Below are 21,457 nucleotides of genomic sequence, written 5' to 3'. Positions count from 1 at the left end.
TCACTGAGCATTTATAAAGCTGCAAGTGTGCACAGAGTGAAGTTGCGAAATGATGGTGTTGTAGCGACGGATGCGCAGAGACGATAGAAAAAAAAAGAAAACACTTTGATTTCACTCAGCCAGGTCACGCGAGCTCAGAGATCGCTTGTTTCGCCAGCATACAAAAATATACATTTGCGTCTTTGTCGAGATTATTCGTATGAGTCAGTTATCACAAAAACGGAGAGGTAAACTGCATATGCCGATACATACCTGTCACAAAGTGCAGCCCTAATCCAGGCTTCACGGCGCTGTCGATCGCATTTTACCGACGGAAATTGGAAAATCCACATTGCCCTGCTGGGATGGTCACGAGAGGTGCAGCCGTAAACGTGACACGTCATTGGCATCACGCCAAATTTTGATGGCAATAATGCTAGAAAGGCGTTCCATGTGTGCGGCAGCGAGAATGGCAAGGTTGACGAGTGAAAGAACTTTATTGAAGTTCCGGCGAGGACACGAACTCGTCGTGTACCCGGCAAGTCCCGCATCAGGACTGGCAGGTCTAGCCCACCGGCCCGGTCACAGACACGCTGGACAGCCAGGATTTGCTTGTCTAGAGCGGGGCCACGCACGCGAGTCCCACTCCTCCTTGCTGAACTTGGGTTATCGCGACCCGCACTCCCGGAGAAGGATCGGATACGTGCCAGTCCATAAGAGTCTAAGAGAAAAGGCTGGCGCCCTATTCCACTGACAAGTGCAGCGCTTGCCACGGCTGTACTCCACTCACATGGAGGAAAGAGTCGAGTCCGGCCGTTCGCCTGCCAAATTGCTTCGGTCATCAGCCGCTAGGGCGCTGCGCATGCGCAGTTCGGCGTCGCAAAATGCGGATTGTTGCTAAGTTGTTAAACCTTAAATGGGCACTAAAGCGAAACAATAAATCAGTTTAGACTAATGAAGCTTTGTTTGAGAACCCTGCAGGCAGTCATTTCAGAAAGACAGTTTGATTATTAGATGAGAAAATGAAGGTCCAAGTATCAGTATTTGAATTTCGTGCCGAAACCCCAGCACCGGTATGTCAGCGTGACGTCAGGGATTCCAAAGTATGTTTTCTCATTTGGGCCGCGTTGGCTGAATAAAGGTTCCCGAAACTTGCCATGTTTAATATTTGGTTCCTTTAGAACACAATGTAGTCAATCTGTACCGCTATATATAATTACTAGGCCCTAGAAGATGCCATCAAAATCCATGACGTCACAGCCCCCAGGTGCGGGGACTTGAGTAGGCGTCACCACCCATATTTCGTTCTTGCACTTTTCCTGGCTTACCAAACGTCTTATCGTTGTAAGAGTGGTGTTTTTGGTGTTGTAGAATGGTAATTTACTGATGCAGAAGAAATCATTTTTCACTTTAGTGTCCCTTTAAAAAATGCCTAATAACGACACTCCCTTTAGGAAAATTGTATTAGTACTCGCAGAATGATCTTGAGGTCTCGGTGCTTCACTTAAATTGCTGCAAATTGCAGTCTTCATTCAAGTTTTTTTAAAATGCCAAGTTAACAGCACAGTAGTTCTGCAACAGAAGTTTAATTATAGCTGGGATTCTGTGTTTTTGATTTAAACAAAAACAACAACAAAAGTTTGCCAAATTTCTTTCTTAATTCAGCTTTAACTGAAAAGGGTCAGTGAAAGTAAATTTACCAGAGAGCCAAGACATTGATTCCCATGTAGCTGCCATGCTGCATGTGCTCCAATACAAAGAGCATGTAAAGTTAATGTGACGTGTCTACCCAAGCAATCTTTGCTGTTTTCTTATTTGCATCCATTTTTCCTGTCGCTGTGACAAAAATGAGAAGCACGGAAGGGGGCTGGGGTGTATGCAGGGGGATCAGGGGAGTCCTAGCCCACATCCTTGTGGCCTTCATGCTCCATTAACTAAAGTGGTGAACTGGGCAAATTGAGTAACAATGTATGAGATAGGACAAACGGAATGAAGCGATGAAGCACTGTCTATTCATTACGTTTGTTCTGTCCCATGCACTGTTACTTTATTCAACAACATGTACTATCAACCAGCCCAAATTTACACTCTTGCAGAACTGGCCATGTTCACTGATGATAATGCAGGATCATATCTTCTTAATCCTTAATCATTTTTCTTGTATTATTTGTCAGAGCTCTGAATGTGCATAATGTTATAAACAGTCTTATTCTATTTTTGTTCAAACGTCAAGTGCACTCGGCCCTAATTTCTGCATAATCATGTCACCGCATGGCATTGTGCCCTCGCTAGACTGCTTCTAGAAAACTTAATTGTGCTGTGTATTGGATGGAATTACAGTGTTGAAGAGCGAGATCTTCAGTTATGTAGCACATTTCAGCATCAACAAAATTAGTTAAGCAGATATTTACCAGGAAAAAGAAAACGTCGTAAGCTTGATGCGAGAAATTATCAACCGTAAAAACTTCATCTGCGAAAATATATTCACAAAAAAGTCTGAATTTTCTGGTGGAAATAAAAGCCAGAAAATGTACGCCATGTTTTGGAAAAATAAAAGCTGAAAAAACAGAACCCTAGTTATGGCAACCTACTAAATCAGAACGGCCACACTACTGCTAGTATTAGATGTACAATGTGTAGTTATCAAGTACATTTCCAACTTTTATAAATTTACTTTTCTTCTAACATATAAGCAGATGACATTAGTTGTGTAATAAAAATTCTATGTTTTTTTTATTTATTTATTCATACTGTAAGCCTTCTCAGATTCATACATGTATTTCAATAGCTGCGCCACTCTGTTAATGCTTTGTCTTCTTAACTTGAGAGACTTCAGAACTTCACTTATGGGTCACCAGCAAACATCTGGATTTTATTTTCAGTAGCATGCTGTTCTCTTGTCTCATTTTCAGACCTGGCTACTACTGTTGAACAAAGTTACAATTTTGGTTTGTTTTTGGTGCTTACAGAGTAGTTCCTTGGGTGTCCAAGATAGTCTCATGTTGCCTACGCGCCAGTCCTATGCGTCTCTTGGTTCAGGGACCTGCTTAGAGTAAGTGCCTTTAAATCCTCAGATTCATGCATGATTCCAAGGTGGGCAATGAGCACTAGTCTAACCCACTTATAATGATACCGGTTTTAACAATATATTGGTTATAACTGTGAGAAGCTGCTGCACCGTCAACTTGTGTATGTTTTCCATGGTGAAATAACTCGCTTACTACAATGCCCTGATGCCGCATTATAGGTTATAACGATGAAGTCTGACTCCTGGGTGTTCGTGCTGAATGGTAGTGAAATGCGAAATCCTTGAAAAGAAAAAAAGAAATTTGAGCCGCTGAACAATGGCCCGCTGCCCCAACAGCCGCTGCATGCTCATTTTCTAGCCTTCTCCACGTGCCTCTCTCCCGTCGCCCTTCCACCCCTCCGAACACGAATAGGCTGCGCCCATAGCTCTACGCCGCGCCACCCTCTGAATCACGAACGGACCATGCCAACTGGGCTACTCCCAGATTGCTCACTGGCTCCTCATTCAGCACAGTTCTGCGAACAGCTTAATTGCTCGCGTTTGTCTTGTTGGTTGTGTCAAAATCGTTTTTGGCTATCTGGTTTCTCAGCCTTGTTTGACTCGCCGCCGAAACAGAAGATAGCTGATCCGCCCACTGATCATCGACAATGCACAACGTTGCCGGTGAAATGAAAGCACATGACCATAGATTTGGAAACTAAGTGCTTCTAACCGATGAGGCTATTGTTGTGAACATGCTTGCATCGGATAGCAACGAGGACGACGGCTGTGATGACACGGTAGGGCAGGCTGCCTCAACGTTGTCCTCACAGAAGGGGCCCGGCAGATGATTCAGTCCTTCCGTTGCTTCATTTTTGCGAGGAACCTTCCACTGCACTACGTGGAGCACCTGGATGCCTTGGAGAAGGATGTCGGCGAGCTTCGCGTAAAGTGTAAAGCCTGCAAGGCTGACAGACATAATGTTTTCTCGTGCAAGCCAGTGAGAAGTATGTGGCGAGATGCTTGTGGCGATCTCGCCTCAGCATTTTTTCTGGATTTCTCAAGCTAACAGGCTGTCGCGGCAACCTTCTTGCATTTTTTAAAAGGCTCCTTTTGGGGCCACCAAAATGATGCCTCAGCGGAGCTCGCATAATGCTTGCCGCCCGTTACCCCTCTTTGCAGTTGTTATAGCAGTATCATTTTTTAACGCCAACAGCCGCAGCTTGTTACATACGATGAAAGCACCCAGGAAGCAGTTAAACACAATCAGCAGCCAGATGGAGGAAGGTGGTGGAGAGGGGCTCTACACTCCCCGCCATTCTAGTTTTCTCACGACAGCTCTGCCATCCCCCTATTTTGATTTTTTCATGCAACCCGGGTATTCAATGGAATTTTTGTGGCACTTGAATATTGTTATAAGTGGGTTTGGCTGTATGCATTATCAATTTATAGAGAGCAAAAGTGCTTTGGGTATGCAACATGGTCATTGTTACAGACCACTGGTGTCCGCGAGTGCCATATATGATCTTAATTTATCAATGTTGTCGGTTTCATCGATAACGGTTTTGATGTACTGAGCTAATGTGATAGCAATATTTTCTCTCCTAGGAATGCTCAGAATGTCCAACGTATAGTGCACTAAACATGGACGGTAGGTTCGGAGTGATTATTTATAACCCTATTGTCATCTAGAATAAAAATTTAGGTTGTATAGGATGTGTGTGCTGCCAAAATAATTCTCCCATGATTTGCAATGTTATGTACATATTAAAAAAAAACCTTTTGTGCAGTCATTAACATAAAAAAGAAAGGAGCATTACTTTATGAGAAACCTACAGCAACAACCCTGAACTGATCTAGTTAACTGAGTGCAGGCTTTTATATTTCAGTGCAGTTAACATGAAATATTGTGCATGAGAACCTTCTGTTCTTCCCTTTCATGCCATTCCTTTCTTGGAAAGAAACACGCCATGTTGTAGTACTAAGGGTGGCTCAAGACAAACCGAACCCAAAGAAAGTGAAGTGCACATGAACTGTGAGGCAATATTAAACAAGTAGATGGAAGACAAAAGCCTACTTATGTGGGTTCCTTCATCTCTACATATCTCTACAGGTACTGCTGTAAATGCTGACTGCCATGGTTTTTGTCATTAAGATAGCCTTACAGTTCATGCGTTTCACCTGCTTTGGGTTCGATTTATCTTGGGCCACGCTGAGGCCTGCCATTTGACATTTGCATTCCTGTCTGGCTTATTAATTAACATTTACATTTATGTCACTCAAGAATTGTATCTTATTTTTTTTAAACTATATTGTCATACCTTGCACATGGTATTTTGGCAGCCACTGACATACCAGTATAACCAGTAAGTCTTTGGTGGTGCAGACAATGGTTAATGCAGGGATGGTCAGTTGATGTTGTGCAGTGTCATACTTCTGGTGCATTGTTAACCTGATGGTACTGTCTACTAGTGTACCTGGCCGCATTTAAAAACATGTTTTATACCCCCCCCCCCCCCCCCCCCCCCCCCCCCCGTTCATTTTGTGGCCTTCGTGCTCACAGAAACTGTTGTGGCTCGGAAAAAAATAATTTTGGCTGTAAATGGTGATGCCGTTGCTAAAACTTACAAAGAACCATTGCGAGTTAGACGTCAGAATGGCTTTTCTAACCATGGTTGTGTTTACAGGCATAGAGAAAATTTTAAGTAATGTTTTATTAAGCCCTTTAAAAATCACACCTCATTAACTTGAACTCCGATATCTCAAAATACTGGTGAAGTCGAAATTTTCTTTTGGCCGCGGTGTCAATGCAGTGTCAACCGATGTGTTTTTCACCCCTTAACTTCAAAAGTTATTGCACCTGACTCCGGATATCTCGAAATCTCAGCTTCAAAAATTTAAGGGAAAGGCAACAAGGAAGCGTCAACAGGTTCGCTTCCACTCGCTTCTCACTCAGTGGCAGCTTGCTAGCCAAGCCAGACACTGCACTAGGCCGCTTTCCCCCTTCTTTCTGTTTATCACCACCCACGCGCATTCGCTCAGCTCCTCGCTGCCACTTTTTTGTGGCCTCATGCAGCAGCAGGGAGCTGGGAGTCTTTTTTTTTTTTTTTCCCTCCAATTTAGGTCACTATCAATGACGCATCAGTGGGGTCACAATGTATTAATCATGACCTTGAGCAAGATGATCAACACTTTTGAGCCGGTGCGGTCAGCCTATGCGCTGCATACAAAAGAAGCCATCATGCGAGCCCACAGCGTTTCAGCGACATCGCGGCTTAATGAGGATGCGTCTGCAATGGTTAGGTGCAAATGCTGCATCACTGATGGGCGTCTGCTAAAGGCGTGACAATTGCACTCTTTCGCTGTTCAGTTACGGTTTTCGAAGTGAAATTTTCTGGAATTCATTATGATGCAGAAAGTAGCAATGTCAGCTATTTGGATGTCTGGAACTGGTTATGCTCAGATGACTGGCTTCAAATATTGCATTAGGATAAATTGTCTTGACTCTGTGCCAAGCATGCTGTCTTGGAACAGTGTCAGTAACTCTGTATCCGTAGAAGCCGACGTGTCTGGTACCGATGCATGCAAAAGTGACCGAGAATGTTACTGGCGGCATTTTAAAAAGGCTCTGTGTGGTCTGTGCATGGCCAGCAAGCTTCTAGCTTCACGATTTCATTTATCTCAAAACTCCGCTTCTGTTAAAATAATTACCGTTTTCTTTTGCAGCTTCGAGTGGGGGGTTTACTGTACATCACTATTCAGAATTCTATGGAAGAGAAACATTTAGTTTCTGTTATGTACAAATTTTTATGCAACTTTTTATGCAACCCTTTATGCATTCCAACATACATTATGAACTGCTTGTCACATCAGCACACAAAAACGGTGCTAATTGTTTGTCTAAGTGTTGCAAAAAGAAGCAACTTACGCATAATGAAACGTTGGAAAAATCTGTGATGCATACAGGCAGTGAGAACAATTTTTATGTCTCTTGTACGCCATCATCTTCCGTTCATGTTCAGGATGATTATCAGATGAAAAGCCATTCTGATGTCAGGATACGAGCATCCCATTACCACTGAGAAGTGTTTTTGCATGCATAAAAAAGTGGGACATGTACGTCCCACTGTCCTATACGTGGTTCGAATATGTGGGCATTTTATATGCGCAAGCTCCTTGCAGTTTTCTAGGAAGCTACTGTATTGTACAAATCATGAAGTGATAAAGCAGAACAAATATACTGCCTGTGTTTCATCTGGACATTGTCTTTGCCAGCACCCCTCAGCCTTTAAAAGCTATTGAAGATGCCCTGCCTGATGAGAATGGAGAGAGCTTGATTGACCTGCAAGATGTCAGCGATCACTTGATCTTTGGTGATAATGTGAGCCTGTTTTTTGTTTTTTTCTTGATATCTTTTCATTGTGTTGCAAATATGGTGTATAGCTGTGATCTGCAAGTATTGTCATTCTCCTGGTAGGGAACCAGCTCCTGGTAGCATTGCCTCATGACATTACAATACATTTAAATGGGAAAAAGAATGCAGTTTATGAATATACTGAAAGTGCAAAACAGTTCAAGATAGGGATGAAGCATACAAACAACAGTCTTTTGTTAACCTGTTCTTCGGTAGTATATCCATAATGTATACAGTCTATACTTGTTACAACGGACCCCCATACAACACTTTTGGACATAATGGACCATCTTTCAGCGTTAGTTTGTTCTATGTATTTTATTAATGCAACGAAGTTCGCTTTTAACAGGCTGCGCTACAACGGACAGCTACAGCGGACGAAATTAGCGGCAATTTTTTTCAAAATTGGGCATATGAAACATACTTTTGCCGTGTTGACACGGGCTGACAAATGACTTGCGAGGGTCAGCCAGCGGTCACAGCTCAATATTGCATGCGTGAAGGAGGAAGGCGGGGCAGAAATGCGCCGTCTTCTTTTGCACAAGGCAATGGAAGGGGGGGGGGGGGGGGGGGGGAGAGAAGGGGGGTTATACTCCGGCGGCTGCTCCTTACGGCGTGGGCACCATACCTTGAGAATGATCTGCAATGTGGGCACAATTCCCCCAGTGATGGTAGCTTCATACGCGCTGTGCTTTCGACGTTTGGCTTGTATTGAAGTGAGAGATAGCACGAAGGTCAATTCGCTCGCTGCTGCTGCCGCACTTGCTTAATTTGCTATCACAATCAATGCTTTGCCTTTTAGACAAAACTGCAACTTTTTTTGTTGTTGTTTTTTACTTTGGACGTTCGTCACTCACTCTTTGCAATAAAGTTGTTAGACATCACAATGAAATTTTCAGAAGGGAGGCATTTCCGATATTATGGACTTCGGGTAAAATAGACATTTTTTTGTCGGATTATCAGGGTCCATTGTAACGAGACTCAACTGTATTGCCAAACAGCCAGAGCACTAATGCTTTCAATGCTATTTAGCAAACTTAAGTTTCCTTCCGAGCTCACTAGTTCCACCATCTCGCATAGCTCTTTCAGCACTATTTTGCGGGAGTGTAGCGCTTTCACTGCGTAGCTCTCGGCCCACTTCAAACAGTTACACCAAGCAGAGCATGACCAATGGCAAGATCACTGGTGCAGCCTGCTCTACACATGCATGTCAATGATGCATCTTCATCTGTTACTCTGGCAACATACTGTTTTAAGGAGACATGCTTTAGATTGTAATGTTGTCTGTGACTTAAGTCATGCCTCTAGCAATGCCGTTTAAGTACCTGTATGTGTATTTTTAACTTTGACAAAGTTTGCACTCTTGTCATGCTTTTTTGTACTCCTCTGTGATTGTTTTCTTAATACCAACAGCCAAATGATGTACGAGGTCTCAAGGGAGGGCCAGCTGATGCTCTCATAATTCATGCAACTGCAGTACCAGAAAACAGTGGCAAGTGTTTATTTTCTTGTACTTCATCTTACTGGTGGGCGACATTCTATTGACTTTTTTGTAGTTTAAATTTTACATACTTGCTAACCAGCAAATAAAGAGCAGCTCTCAATATGTAGGCTTTCATTAATTATATTTTCTCACTTTTAGTGATTTTGGCTATTCGGCTGATCTATATGGGTTATCAAGTTTCAATTTGAGTATTTCTGAACTGCTTTGACCATGGTGTCTCTATGCACTTGTAGACCAGCCATTACAACATTGTTTGGAGAGAGCCTAGCTTGCGAACATTGCTTCCCTCAGGATAGCTCGAAATTGAGTATAAGTACCATAAAAACTTAAGAACAAATATTTTTTTTTTCTTTACCTGCTGGTGCAACTGACCTCTTTACCTCTTTTTAAAAATAACGTCTTGAGAGAAAATTATCCTAAGAAAAATTTTATTATTTAAGCTTGGGAACTGTGTCTTTAAGTTTAGGAATACTTGTGTCTTTCAACACTAAGTTTCGTGCATAAAAAGATGTATCGGAAGCAGAAGTGCAATACTGTAGCCAACAGGTTACTGTATCATTCATCAGCACCATTCTGCTTAATATGGGTGTCACATGGCGCACTTTTGATCACAATCAAGCTCAATCCGGATTATGCACTGAAGTAGCACTAAATTATACCGCTAGTCGTGTCTTTGTGCACAGCGCGCAAAATTGTGCGCTGCGCGAAACGAGACGATAACAACAGCTCGCGCGCAGCGTCCTCAGCGAAAGTACACAGCACCGGGGAAGAAAAAAAAAGAAAGGTGGGGCCTGTGACGTATGCGTTACACGATCCTCAAGGTCCTGTATAGGAGAACGCAGGGAAGGAATTTCGCTTGCGGAGGCTAGACAGGGCGAGCGGAGAGACTGTCTCTATGCAGTGGAGCTCGCCTCCTAAAATCATGGGTTCGCGGCACTGAAATATTTATATCAATGAGCCGATTTCAAAATTTTTTTTCGGCAAAACGCTCCCTGGAGGACACGTAACAACTTCGAGTGTATAACTGAAATTTGCTGTGGAGCCTGACGAGGGGCCCTTTAACCCTTTGAAGGTCGAATTATTTTGAAAAAAACTTTCCCAGGTGGTCAAATTACTTTATTGCGGATCTTGAATGTACAAAATGTATAAAGTCGGGAATAAATAGTAAAAAAAAAAAAAATTAGGAACAGTATTTTGGTGTCGGCATCACTCAGAACTGCAAAATGTTCAATAGTATTTCACAGTGTGGTACTCCTTGAAACACGGCTTTACGCACAGCGCCTTATCGCAGTCTGCACACCTAAAATGCGTGTCTGTTCTCCTCTTGGAGCGACGAGTTGTGTTGGCGCACACATTACATCTTCTCTGCTTGCGGCTGCCTTGGGCAGAGGTCTGAGGCACCCTCTCGCGTCAGCGCGTTGCCGCAGAGAGCGAGAGTACCTCGTGAGCGGTGGTGATAAACAAGCTAAGCACAAATCAAGATAGAAATCAACTTCCGCCACCCCTGCGAGAGCGTGCCGACAAAGATAAAAATCATGTTTCGCACTGCGGAACCGAAACTGCGAAAGTGCGTTGCCGCTGAGAGCGAGAATACCTCGTGAGCGGCGGTGATAAACAAACTAAGAGCAGCGCCAATCAAGATAGAAATCAACTTCCACCGCCCTGCAAGAGAGTGCCGACAAAGAGAAAAATGATGTTTCGGGCACCTTTGTTACGATCACGCGGCGAAACCAAAACCGCAAAAGGGGTGTTGCCGCAGTCTGCGCGACGCGCTGAAGCTAGAAATCAGTTCTGTTTATCTCCCCAAGAAGGTAGTGCAAATTTCAAACGCTTCTTGTAAGTCCTAAGAGGTGGCAGCACCTCCCAGTGAGAACGCATCGTCATTATGGTGCAAAATTTCAAACGGAGGGTCGAAACCGTACTCGTATGGCAAAGACCTTGCGCGACACAAAATCGCCGCCGTACATGTACGGCAAAAACCTTCAAAGGGTTAAAGGGGTCCTGAACCACCCCTCAGGCTTGGTGAAAGAAACCTAGTCCGTGGATGTCATACACTGCTGTGAACATCTCAGCGAAGTTTTGCAGTCGTCCGCAGTGCGTGGAGCTCGCTAGTGGAGCACAAAGTCACCTCTCTCTCAAATACTCACTTTTCACCAGAACCCTGCTCCTCACTCTTTTCTGCATGCTTTATTTCATAATATAGCGGATTTTAATATGCGGCTGCTATTATTGGCGAATAGCTGATGTCAATCAAGAAGGGTGTTTGGATCAGTACGCTTCTTCCTACTGTTACTATGTATGTTTATTGACAAAGTTTAATGAACAGGCTGAAGTAAGTGAAAATCTGCTTTCAAATTTCAATAAATATGCGTACTTCCGGAAGTAGCCAACTATCGTCTGTCCACGCTCGGTAGCAGCTGCCCGCGTAGGAATTAAACTTTGGCCACCGGGCTTATGGGTGTCGTAGCCGTTGAACGCTGCGCTAGCTTCGAACTATGTGAAACTTACAGTCAGACCACATGCGCGTTTGCCAGCACACGCTGACTCCTGGCCACTCCTGGTTAGATACTTCGGCAGACTTATTGATTGCGCTTACAAATGCATAAGTTGGATGTGGTTACTATCCGTCAGTCAAACTGGTGAAGGACAAAGCCAGACCGCACCACGTAGCACGGCCAGACTACCATATGAGCACGCACTCAAGCCTTGTCGTTCACAAAGCAAACGCTGCATACTACAGTTGCATGTAGCTACGGGCTGCTACGTAGCATAGATACCGCGACCGCTGCTGGGTGCCGCGACAAATCCACTGGCTAAGCGCATAACGGCTCGCTGAAGACAACTGCGTTTGGCTTACGTTTGGCGCGTCGTAGGTGCCAAAATCGGAAGTAGTGGCATCTACATTAACATTCAAAATCACATTTGAACTGTGCACCACGGTGATGATCGTAGGCAGAGCGTTGTGGGCACACCCCGCTCTGCCGTAGCCTTTGCAGTGCTAGGCATTGAAGGAGTGGAAACACCGCTAAGGGCATGTTTGATTGCAAATAAATCCGCTTCTGCTGAACATATTGAAGGTTTTCTTGCGGCAAAGTATTTCTGAAAAAGCCTATTTTATTTTAAATGCATTTCTCCACTTTGATAAAAAGTGGTTTAGGGCCCCTTTAAAGGTACTGAACACCTTAGAGTGGTTGGTCTGGTACAGTATGTCACTGTGAGTCATGCTGTTTGCTATGCTCAACTGTAGTAAGTTGAAATAACCCATTTATAACATGTACTAGTAAAATTTTCTTCAAAGGGACTGACAACCAATTTTTATGGTACCTGTATTTTTTTTTGTTTTCTCTTTCTTTTTTTTGCACAGAGTGTCCACTCATACAGTGGTAACGCGAACCAAAATTATAATGTGACGTGGACAGAGGGAATGGCAACAAAAGTAGCACGTATTTCATTAAGCGCGAAAGCATGTGTGAAGGTCGAGTCAATTAGCTGCCAATAGGCACGCAGATTGTGTTTGATACGCGGCAATGAACTTAACGCCGCTTCAACAGCCATCAATCTAACTGGCATACATGATCTCTAGGCCGATCACTGATGAGTCACCCATACGAACATATTAGTGGCAAGCATTCCACGACAGCTTGCGGCCTGTTACATCTGCCAGCAGCAAATTTGGTCACAGCCATACTGCCTAGGCCGTGCAAGGCGCTAGGCCGAGGCGCTGCTTCATCGGGCGTCGGCAACTAAAGTTGCAGTTTTGTGCCGAATCACACAGATCTAATCGGAGCAGCTGCGCGACACTAGGAGAGCCGACAAACCACACAAACAAAATCAAGTGTACAGGATGGCAACAAAGTTGTTCATGGTTGCCATCTTTTTGACACGAACCGTACGTCAGCCTCTCGTTCCTGACCCAGTTCGTAGATACACATACCTAGGTGTCTTTTTGTAGCTTCAAGCAACTATTCACAAGACTAGCTGTGGATTTACATGGTGAGTGCAAAAGTGCCATGACCCAGTTGCACGCATTTGCACAGATGGCGGATGGAACAAAAGGGGGAGAGGGGAGCGAGCGTCGCACAGACTTGCTGTGACCCTTGTGGGGATGCGCGACTCTCACGTGTCCCTTAATATGTTGTTTTCTCGCATAGCTCCTGTATCCTGTAATCCGGCTTTGCCGTGTGGCTTTACACGGCGGTCGGTATGCTTGCAGGGTAGTACGAGAGATGATGCGAGTGTTGCTCTGTTAACGCCACCTAACGGCGGGGTTACTCGGGTGCAGAAAGGAGAAGGCTCTTTCTCTTTGGCTCGGGGTCGGCAAGTGACGCGGACGTTCCGCGCGTGCGCCTGTCCATGCTTCTGCGAGACCGTCTTGCGAGGCCTACCAGGGAATGGATGAACACGATCGTTCGCGTGACTGTACGCACGAATGACCAATGAATGAATGACCAATGAATGTTGGTGTCCAGCATGGGGCAAACATATTCGCTCGTTATCTGGTTGTGGTGAGTCGGACTTCCACGATTTGTCGCGCGCCCATCGGCATGTTTTGTGGATAGCGATTCGGCTAGCAGGCATTGGTCTATGAAAGGTGCAATAAATGCCCTTGTGACTGTTTGCACTGCTGTGTTCTCGTTCCTTTGTCCCCAGAGCACGGGCAGGAACCCCACACCCTCTAGATTTCAGAATCTTTGACAGGTGGTAAATCAGGCCAAACCTGGCAATGAAGTGGCACTTATGACGCCTGCTCTTTACCGTCAGTGCCAGCTGCGCGCATACTGGCGGTGATCAAGTCACTTGATGCGCCGTCCTTTCGTCTGTCACACTGATTGGCCTTACAATAACCCACTTGCCATAAAGCTGGGATAGCCCTTCTGTATTTTGAAAAAAACTGGAAAGCAAAACTTTGTATGCATAAATAAAAGATTGCCGCAACACACAAGTCCACTAGAACCTCATTGGTATTCAGTACTGTAGAACGTCACCAATTCATTCATTAGTTTCAGATGAAAAAAGAAAGCACCAGATTCTATTCAACAGAAATCCTATTGATAAAAATTTTCCAGCCCTTTATATACTGGAATTGAGCTGAAGTCAGTGCTGGTGTACTAATTTAGTGTTCCCTTTAATAAGAGTAGACCGTACTGTATATCTTGATTTCTATGTGCCTGAGTTACTGATAGCTTGCTACATTCTTGTAGGAAAAAATGCTAGGAAACTCCCGAGCATGTGCAGTACCGTATTTTGTTGCCCCAAAACTTGTAAGCAATAAATTTTGTGAAAAATTTTCTGGTGTTCGGTATCCGATTCGATATTCCTTTTTTTTTTCTTGGTTCAATTTGATATTCAATTGGAAATCTACTATTTGGTAAGCACACCCCTAGTGATAGGCAAGCACGATGAAAATTATACGCTCGCATTGATGGGACGCAGGCAAGTGCAGTCTTTGCTGTAAGAAAGTAATATTTTTTTTTATCAAGCCGATGTTCTTGCGGTTCATGTTTCTGAAGTATGGAATTATTTCTACAAAAATAGCTACATGCTTTCATAGTTTCCTGTCCAACTTCTTTGGTCATATACAAGTCGAGGCTTTCTTTTAGCTGAGCTAAATGGTAGAATATGCCAGTAGTGCTCTTATTACGGTCTGTTTGATTCAACCAAGTTTCTTTCTACCTATTTACGGTGCGCTGCATATAGGCCCTTGATTGTCTGATGTACAGCGGCGCAACCTGTGCCCCACGGAGTGCAAGGCAAGGTGCCACCGTGGTGCAGTGCACCCTTGAACCTTGCAGCGAGTGGATGCTGCCTGGTCCACAATAACCGGCACCACCTGCACCTTTTCATTTCTGGTGCCGTACACTTTTTCTGAACTGAACAAATGTATTGTAGTGTTGGCACCCATCCATGGCACAATTACAGTCGCCAACCAATTTTTTGGACCTTGCAGGGACGGAAAGATAGTCCGAAAAATTTAACTTTCTGAAAAGCTTGTTCACCCAAAAAATTAAAATTTATTAGGCTTACAGCAGCTTAAAAAAATCTCTAATAATGCCCTACCTCATACTGCGCTTCAAAACAATAAGATTTGCTTGGATTTGTGCAAGAGTGACATAGTTTCCATATACAGTCTGACAAGGGTGTCACAGCATTAACGATCTCCATTACCAGAGATCGCCGTGGAGATCAAAGAAACAAGCCACGTTTCTTCACAACACTCGGCTCTCGCGAAGGCTTACAAGGTGGTGCCAATCACACAAATGTGAAGCCGCACAACGCACGCAAAGATGCGACGTCTCTGTGACACACCTGCTCTGTAGACATACCACGTGCAAAAACCAACCAAAACCTATACCGGTGTCCCACGGCCACTTTCGATTACAACTCGCCCTAATCAGGGTCGAAATTCTCAACCACGATTGGCTTTCTTCCGCAGATTGAGCAAAGGAGCCAATTGCAATCGAGAAATTTGATCCGGATTGGGCTCGAACACTATCAAAGGAGCGCCGTATGTCACCATTATTAGATGCGACGACATCTCCGAGACATACTTGTGCTCTGTAGACACAACACGTCTACAATTAGTCCCAAGAACGACCTACAAGAGCGCTGCGAGCACCACTTGCATGACGTCAGGGCATGGACTCACGCCTCTCGTCTGCTGCAGTTCAGGCAGTGACTGGGCACCTTCTGCAGTGTGTCCGTTTGTTTGCTCTCATTCCCTATGCTCGTATACTTATGACGGTCATCTCAAATATACTTTTACAATGCCTTCATTCACGAAAATTTATTCAAAGTGCTTATTTCCTAGATGACAATATATTTCTCAAAGGTAATGCTACAGTGCCAGCTGAACAAGCTCAGACCAGCCCACTGCGGGTTTTTCATGTGCAGATCTACTTTGCAGCTGTAGCTCACGGGGATAATAAAAGTATAAATGCAAAAACATAGCACATAAGAATTCAGTTAAGGATATCATACCTGCCTTGATGCAACAAGCATCTCGGAAATGCTGGAGATATATTACTTATACAACATTTACCTTCATTTTAACCCACTAAAACATGTTTGCTCACAACGAGTAGTTCACGGTGTAATAACGAATTTTTGAATTTCCTCACAGTAGTGCTTGGCAGTAACATGTGGTCTTATCACATTGTTGTTGTCCTTGTTTACTAACTGCAAGAGCAACACTGCAGTTTAGATTCTACCAACACCACTTGCTTCTTTAAGTGCTCCTCAGAATTGGGCCATTGTTCACTGGTTAATTTTAAGTGGCAGTAATTTGAAGTAAAGCTTATTGAGGCTTACAGCTGTTTGCAGCATATAGACAGGAATGTACCAACATTTATTCCCTTTTCGGTATTACACGTTCAACCCACTTGAGCAGTTTACTGTTGCTTGTTGCTTGAGGAATAGACATGACAAATCTGGCGAACTGACACAGGCTGCTCAGCCTAAATTTTTTAGGCTGAGCAGCCTAAAAAATTGCCTCCAAATAACGTCAGCGAGAGCAGATGCGAGAGTCTAATCGTCAACATCAAGCACAAGTTATTAATGAACATCGCGTACTGGCGGCCGCTCATAAGCGTCAAGCTAGGCTGTTCGAGTCTGCGTCCAAGCGGCAGAAGCGTCAGTTGCCACCTCCTTCGAGTTTCACTGGGGCAAATTCCAAATTCGAGAGAATCTTTCTGGATGTGGAGTTTGGCCATAGTTGCTTGGTCAGAGCTTTGCTGGCTAATCTGCCACCATATGATTAGTTCAGCCCAAAAATTTTTTTTCTTCCTAATAAGCATAAAATAAAGTGCAGACATCTAATAATATTAGAGCTGCGACCTTAAACAATAAGTATGCAGTACTTAATAACATTCGACTTACATTCAGCAATCTCATGTATACTACATCCAAAATACCAAGGTTTCATCACCAGTTCTCGCCACTTACCATTTTAACTTCCTGTGCCAATTTGAAATTATAGTTGCTACTTAAATCACTAACAGTATGCTCGATTATCTCACTATAAATCATGGGTCTTTTCATTTCCACCAACACAATACTAAACGTTCTTGGCAGTTGTCAGTCCCTTTAACACAAAACTACATTGTTACTTTTTTTTGTGTGCAACTGTTGTGATAAATGCAGTCATGCCTCATAGTAACAGTAACAGCTTGCCTTCAACTTTGTCTATTTCAATTTCATGTGAAGGCATTGTAATGTAAAAACTAAGTATACACTGAAGCTGTAAACAAAGCTATATATGCAAGAACATAGGTAAATCTTGCTGCTTTCTTAGCATAGTCCAGCTTCCTTACAGCTGCTTTTGGGCAACACTATCTACAGGCAAACCTCAACAAATGAACTTCCGTATAACGAAATTCTCGATATAACAAAATATTTAGCTTTTTGCAACTTCTTGTCCATACAGCACCATATATTTTGAACCTCAGTATAACGAAGTTAGTTTATGCATGATTTCAATATAAAGAAATTTCAATGCTGCTACAAAAGAATGCCGAGGCAATAAATGGAAACTGCGACAGACACAGATAGTCAAATAAATGGTTGAATTATATGCGGCTGTTTGCCTATGCACCTCTCAAATCATGAGCCGCACGGGAGAGTGGCTGCCGAAGTGGAACAGCATAGCAGCAAGACCCTCTTGCCGTAATGTTCTGTATGAAGTTCAAGTGTGGTAACATGGCATCACGCACAGCATGCTGCATGCCATATGCTGTGCGGGAAAGTGTCTGTGGATGAGCCGAGAAGCGTGATGGCTTCCGTCTTCTCACGCGAGCAAGGCGGTCGAGCGCATGGTAACGTAGCGCATACGTGGTAGCGCATAAGTGGCCTGCGTGCCTGATCTTGGAGGTAAATGCAGCGATTGCAAAGACTGGGCGAGCGGAGATGGCATTGGCTTCGTGTGCGCTGTGTTTTCGCATGTTTAGTGCTGGAGGTTGCGTAATCTCGAGTTTTGGAGACGCATTGAAGGGAAAGGCAGACGAAGGGTTCGCCTCCTTTGCCTGCACTTTTCATGATAGTCTTGTCCTACTGTGGGTGAAATTACCATCTGCGAAAGCAGAGTGGATGCGAAAGCGTCACAGGCGTTGCGCCGTACCACCAATGTGAAGATATTGTCAGCACGGCATGAAACCATATGTTTGGTGACCGAATCTCGAATTAGACAAGATGAATTTGTTTTTTTTTTCTCATTGAGGTTTGTTTTTGCTGATTTCCTGATTTTTTAGGAAATTTTGTGGCCACTTCTGTGGGAAGAAAAATTCATTGGCAACTCTACTTATTTGCTTAAAAAGTTGAATTTCAATATAACGAAATTTTGATATGACGAAATAAAGGGCCGATGTTACGAAGTTAGATTTATTGAGGTTTAACTGTACTTCGTTTTAGAACTTGCAACACTGCTAGTGCTCGTAAGCTGACTTTTAGTTACGAGTTTTTCGTTCCAACTAGCTGTTGGCATGTTAGGGAGGATACCAACAAGACATGAATGGTGCGTGCCCAGCAGTTTCCATACCAACATGACAGATGGCGAAGTGGTGTGTTTCGTCCTTTGCTCGACAGTCAATGTTTCTTACCATTTGCCAGCAACATTTGCATGCAAACTGAGATGTACAAATGAATTCATTGTTGGTCAGGGTTTTTCTTTTCTCTTGCTTGTAGCTGGGGTCCAGGCAGGCATGTGCATCGTGTACATGTAGGCTTCATTAAATTACAACTGCAGAACAAAATTACTTCGCAAATTGCAGGAAAAGATGTATGGTGTTCTATAGAACTAACATGGAAGATTTTAAGAGATTGTTATACTATTGCAGTTTCCACTAAATAGAAGTTCCGGTCTTGATATGCAGGTTGTCGCAACTAATGTTAGCTGCACTGTTAAAAAACAATGCAACTTATGTGGAGTAAAGTGATGCTTTGTTGTTGGTAGTCACCTTGTACAACTCAAGGTACTTTTTATATTCTATCTCATTTATTAACTACCTAAAATAATTATCTATATTCATTTATTTGTTTGTTTATTTGTTCCTCCCAGAAAAAGAGTACTTCTATCAGGAGGCCTTCCTAACAACGTACAAGACATTTGTAAGTCCTATGGATCTAGTGAACAAGCTCATCTACCGCTACAACAAGTTCATCCAGTTCTCAGACACACGGCAAAAATATGCTCGGTGGGCCTTCTCACTCCTGGTTCGTGTTGTGGACGACCTTGGGTGGGTACCTGTGGCAAAATAGTAGTGGATGTGAGTGCTTGGAATAATGATCGTTTTGCAGCTGAAGCAGGGAACCCTTCTGTTGCAATGGCAAAACAGTGCCCCACATCGTTTCATAGCGCTGCTGTGCAGAAAGAGCATTTTGTTTGGTGTTTAGTGCTTCCAAGGAGCCATAGTCAGCTTTACCATATTTCTGACAAATGGTGACCATAATGGTCAGGACAGGTGATCATATGAATTAACACGATATGGCATTCACTCTTACTCCAAACAAACCATTTTAGTTTATATGCTTAAATTTTGCATGCGTATTAAAGGTAATCAACAATATTATAGACACACTGATCTGATTTTCTTGGAGATAGCATGTTTGTGCAACACTTCAGCCGCATGTTTGAAGCATGCCTATTGCCTAGTGCTAGGCGTTTTCTTTATGTGAGGACAACTTGCAACTAGTGCGAAGAAATTCACACAAGTGCTCTTTTCCCTCATAAATGAACAATTGTTCATAAGATTGTGCTGTTTGCCAGGAGAAAGTGACAGAAACCTCTTTATTGGCCTTCCAATGGTTATCTTTTATACAGTTCTTCCCCTCCTTTCTGCTGTAGATTCGTAAAACGTCTCAAGATGCTTGTAGTCATATGATCATTATAATAATTAAGGATAGAGAAATGAATTCATATAAAATTTGTTTACTTTGAACAAGTTGGTAGCTTGTTACAGAAAGTAAAAGCACAGGATATAGTGCCACTGAAGTTACCTTATCCAACCCTCTTGCACCAAACAGACCATTATAGTTTAGATGCTTAAGTTTTACGTGCATGCTTAACTTAGCTAAGAGTAATCAACTTTATTATTGACCCTTTTTGTGGAGCAGTTTGTTCTAGAGAAACGACATGGCGCTTTCAGTGGTGCCTGCACGTCGCCTCAGCAACAGTGCACGAATATGAAACCATTACCACTTCCACCTTGCTTCTGTGCAATCAGCTGTCGGAAATGCAACTGAGTTTTTGCTAATGCACTGTGCTCCAATCATACCGGATTGAATCTTGTGGATTGAAGATGTGTGCAGTAGTTGGCTGTAAAAATAGTGACTGGCATATTAAGGAATGGAATGAATCCGTGTAGCCAAGTTCGCGGACCGTTGCTGCAACTGTCCGTGCGTGTTACCGGCACTTCAAAATGTACGGCTTTCTTCGAGGATACAGAAATTTCCTCATTCGCTAGCATTGTATCGCTAACTTTTAAAGAAAGTGCTTTTGCCCGGGAACATCAGCAAGAGTGAGTATTGCTCGTTAAACAATGACAAAGGGAGTAGTGCCGCTTGCTGTAATAGCACATTTCGAGCACAGTATCTACACACATCTACCCAACTGGCACAGAATCTTGCACCCACTCTATCATCAACGTGTCAATAAGGGAATGAGCACACACTTGAATATGTGCACACCATATACGCACAATAAATGACGGATTACACCAATAGCACACAAATGGCCGAAGCTGAATGTTCTGTGACGGTCCACAATAGTAAGCGAGTTACTAGCGATAATACATCTTTGCTACAAGGTATTACGATGTACAAAATGGCTACAAGTATTGCGCGCAGCAAGAACAAATCTATCAGAACTGAGCACACCCATGAGCGATTAGGCGGAAATAATCAGATAGTGACCTCACCAAGGAAATTTACTGAGTCAGAAATATGACAAGCCGCAGCTTTAAAATATTTGCAAACTAAAGGACGAAGATCAAAACACACAAATCCTGATTCAATTCATGAGCGGAAAGTTTGGATAGCTTGGAATATATATTTAGCCTCGCTTTTAAAACAAGCACCATATACGCTGCTTGCACCATTTGGGCATAGCTTAATCAGCTTCCAAAGCGCTTTTGCATGTTCTCTGAAGCTGTGGCCAAAGCTTCGTATTGTCCACCAAGTCACCGCCTACGATATCTCCCGTAACAGAGGTTTGCTAAGCCGCACCGGTATCATACACACCCATTGTTATGCGGAGGCAGTTGAGGCAAGCAATGGACATGTCACCATGTGATCAAACATGGCAGCGCCCATGGGATCGCTGCGAAAAGGGTCAATAGACACACTGATCTGATTTTCTTGGGAGAAAGCAGGTTTGTGCAGTGTGATAAAAACCTGTGAACTGAAAACAGTAACTTCAAAGTTTAGCTCCATAAATTATAAATGCTGTAAGCTATCTCTAACCAGATGTACAGTAAAACCTCATTCATATGTTTGGGGGAAAAAAGTACACGAAAGAAAATGTACTAACCGAGAAACCGCGCAGTCTGAAGTTACTAAAAAATAT

At 43.4% G+C, this 21,457-nt stretch overlaps 1 protein-coding gene across 7 annotated transcripts in view; it reads left to right on the top strand.

The window, feature by feature from the left end:
• LOC126547685 (guanine nucleotide-releasing factor 2-like) overlaps nt 1–21,457 on the top strand; it is a 143,197-nt gene that overhangs the window by 81,911 nt on the left and 39,829 nt on the right. For all 7 annotated transcript variants that reach the window (XR_008609136.2, XR_008609135.2, XM_055063200.2 and 4 more), the window contains 4 exons: nt 2,949–3,031; nt 7,262–7,367; nt 8,814–8,892; nt 18,953–19,130. Coding sequence is in view for 5 of the 7 variants with exons in the window: in XM_055063200.2 (XP_054919175.1) it covers nt 2,949–3,031; nt 7,262–7,367; nt 8,814–8,892; nt 18,953–19,130 (446 nt within the window). In the remaining 2 variants the exon portion in view is untranslated. The remainder of the gene's footprint in view (nt 1–2,948; nt 3,032–7,261; nt 7,368–8,813; nt 8,893–18,952; nt 19,131–21,457) is intronic.

Source organism: Dermacentor andersoni, chromosome 1, assembly GCF_023375885.2.
Source record: "Dermacentor andersoni chromosome 1, qqDerAnde1_hic_scaffold, whole genome shotgun sequence".
Taxonomy (NCBI): domain Eukaryota; kingdom Metazoa; phylum Arthropoda; class Arachnida; order Ixodida; family Ixodidae; genus Dermacentor; species Dermacentor andersoni.
This window is presented reverse-complemented; position numbering and strand designations above follow the sequence as displayed.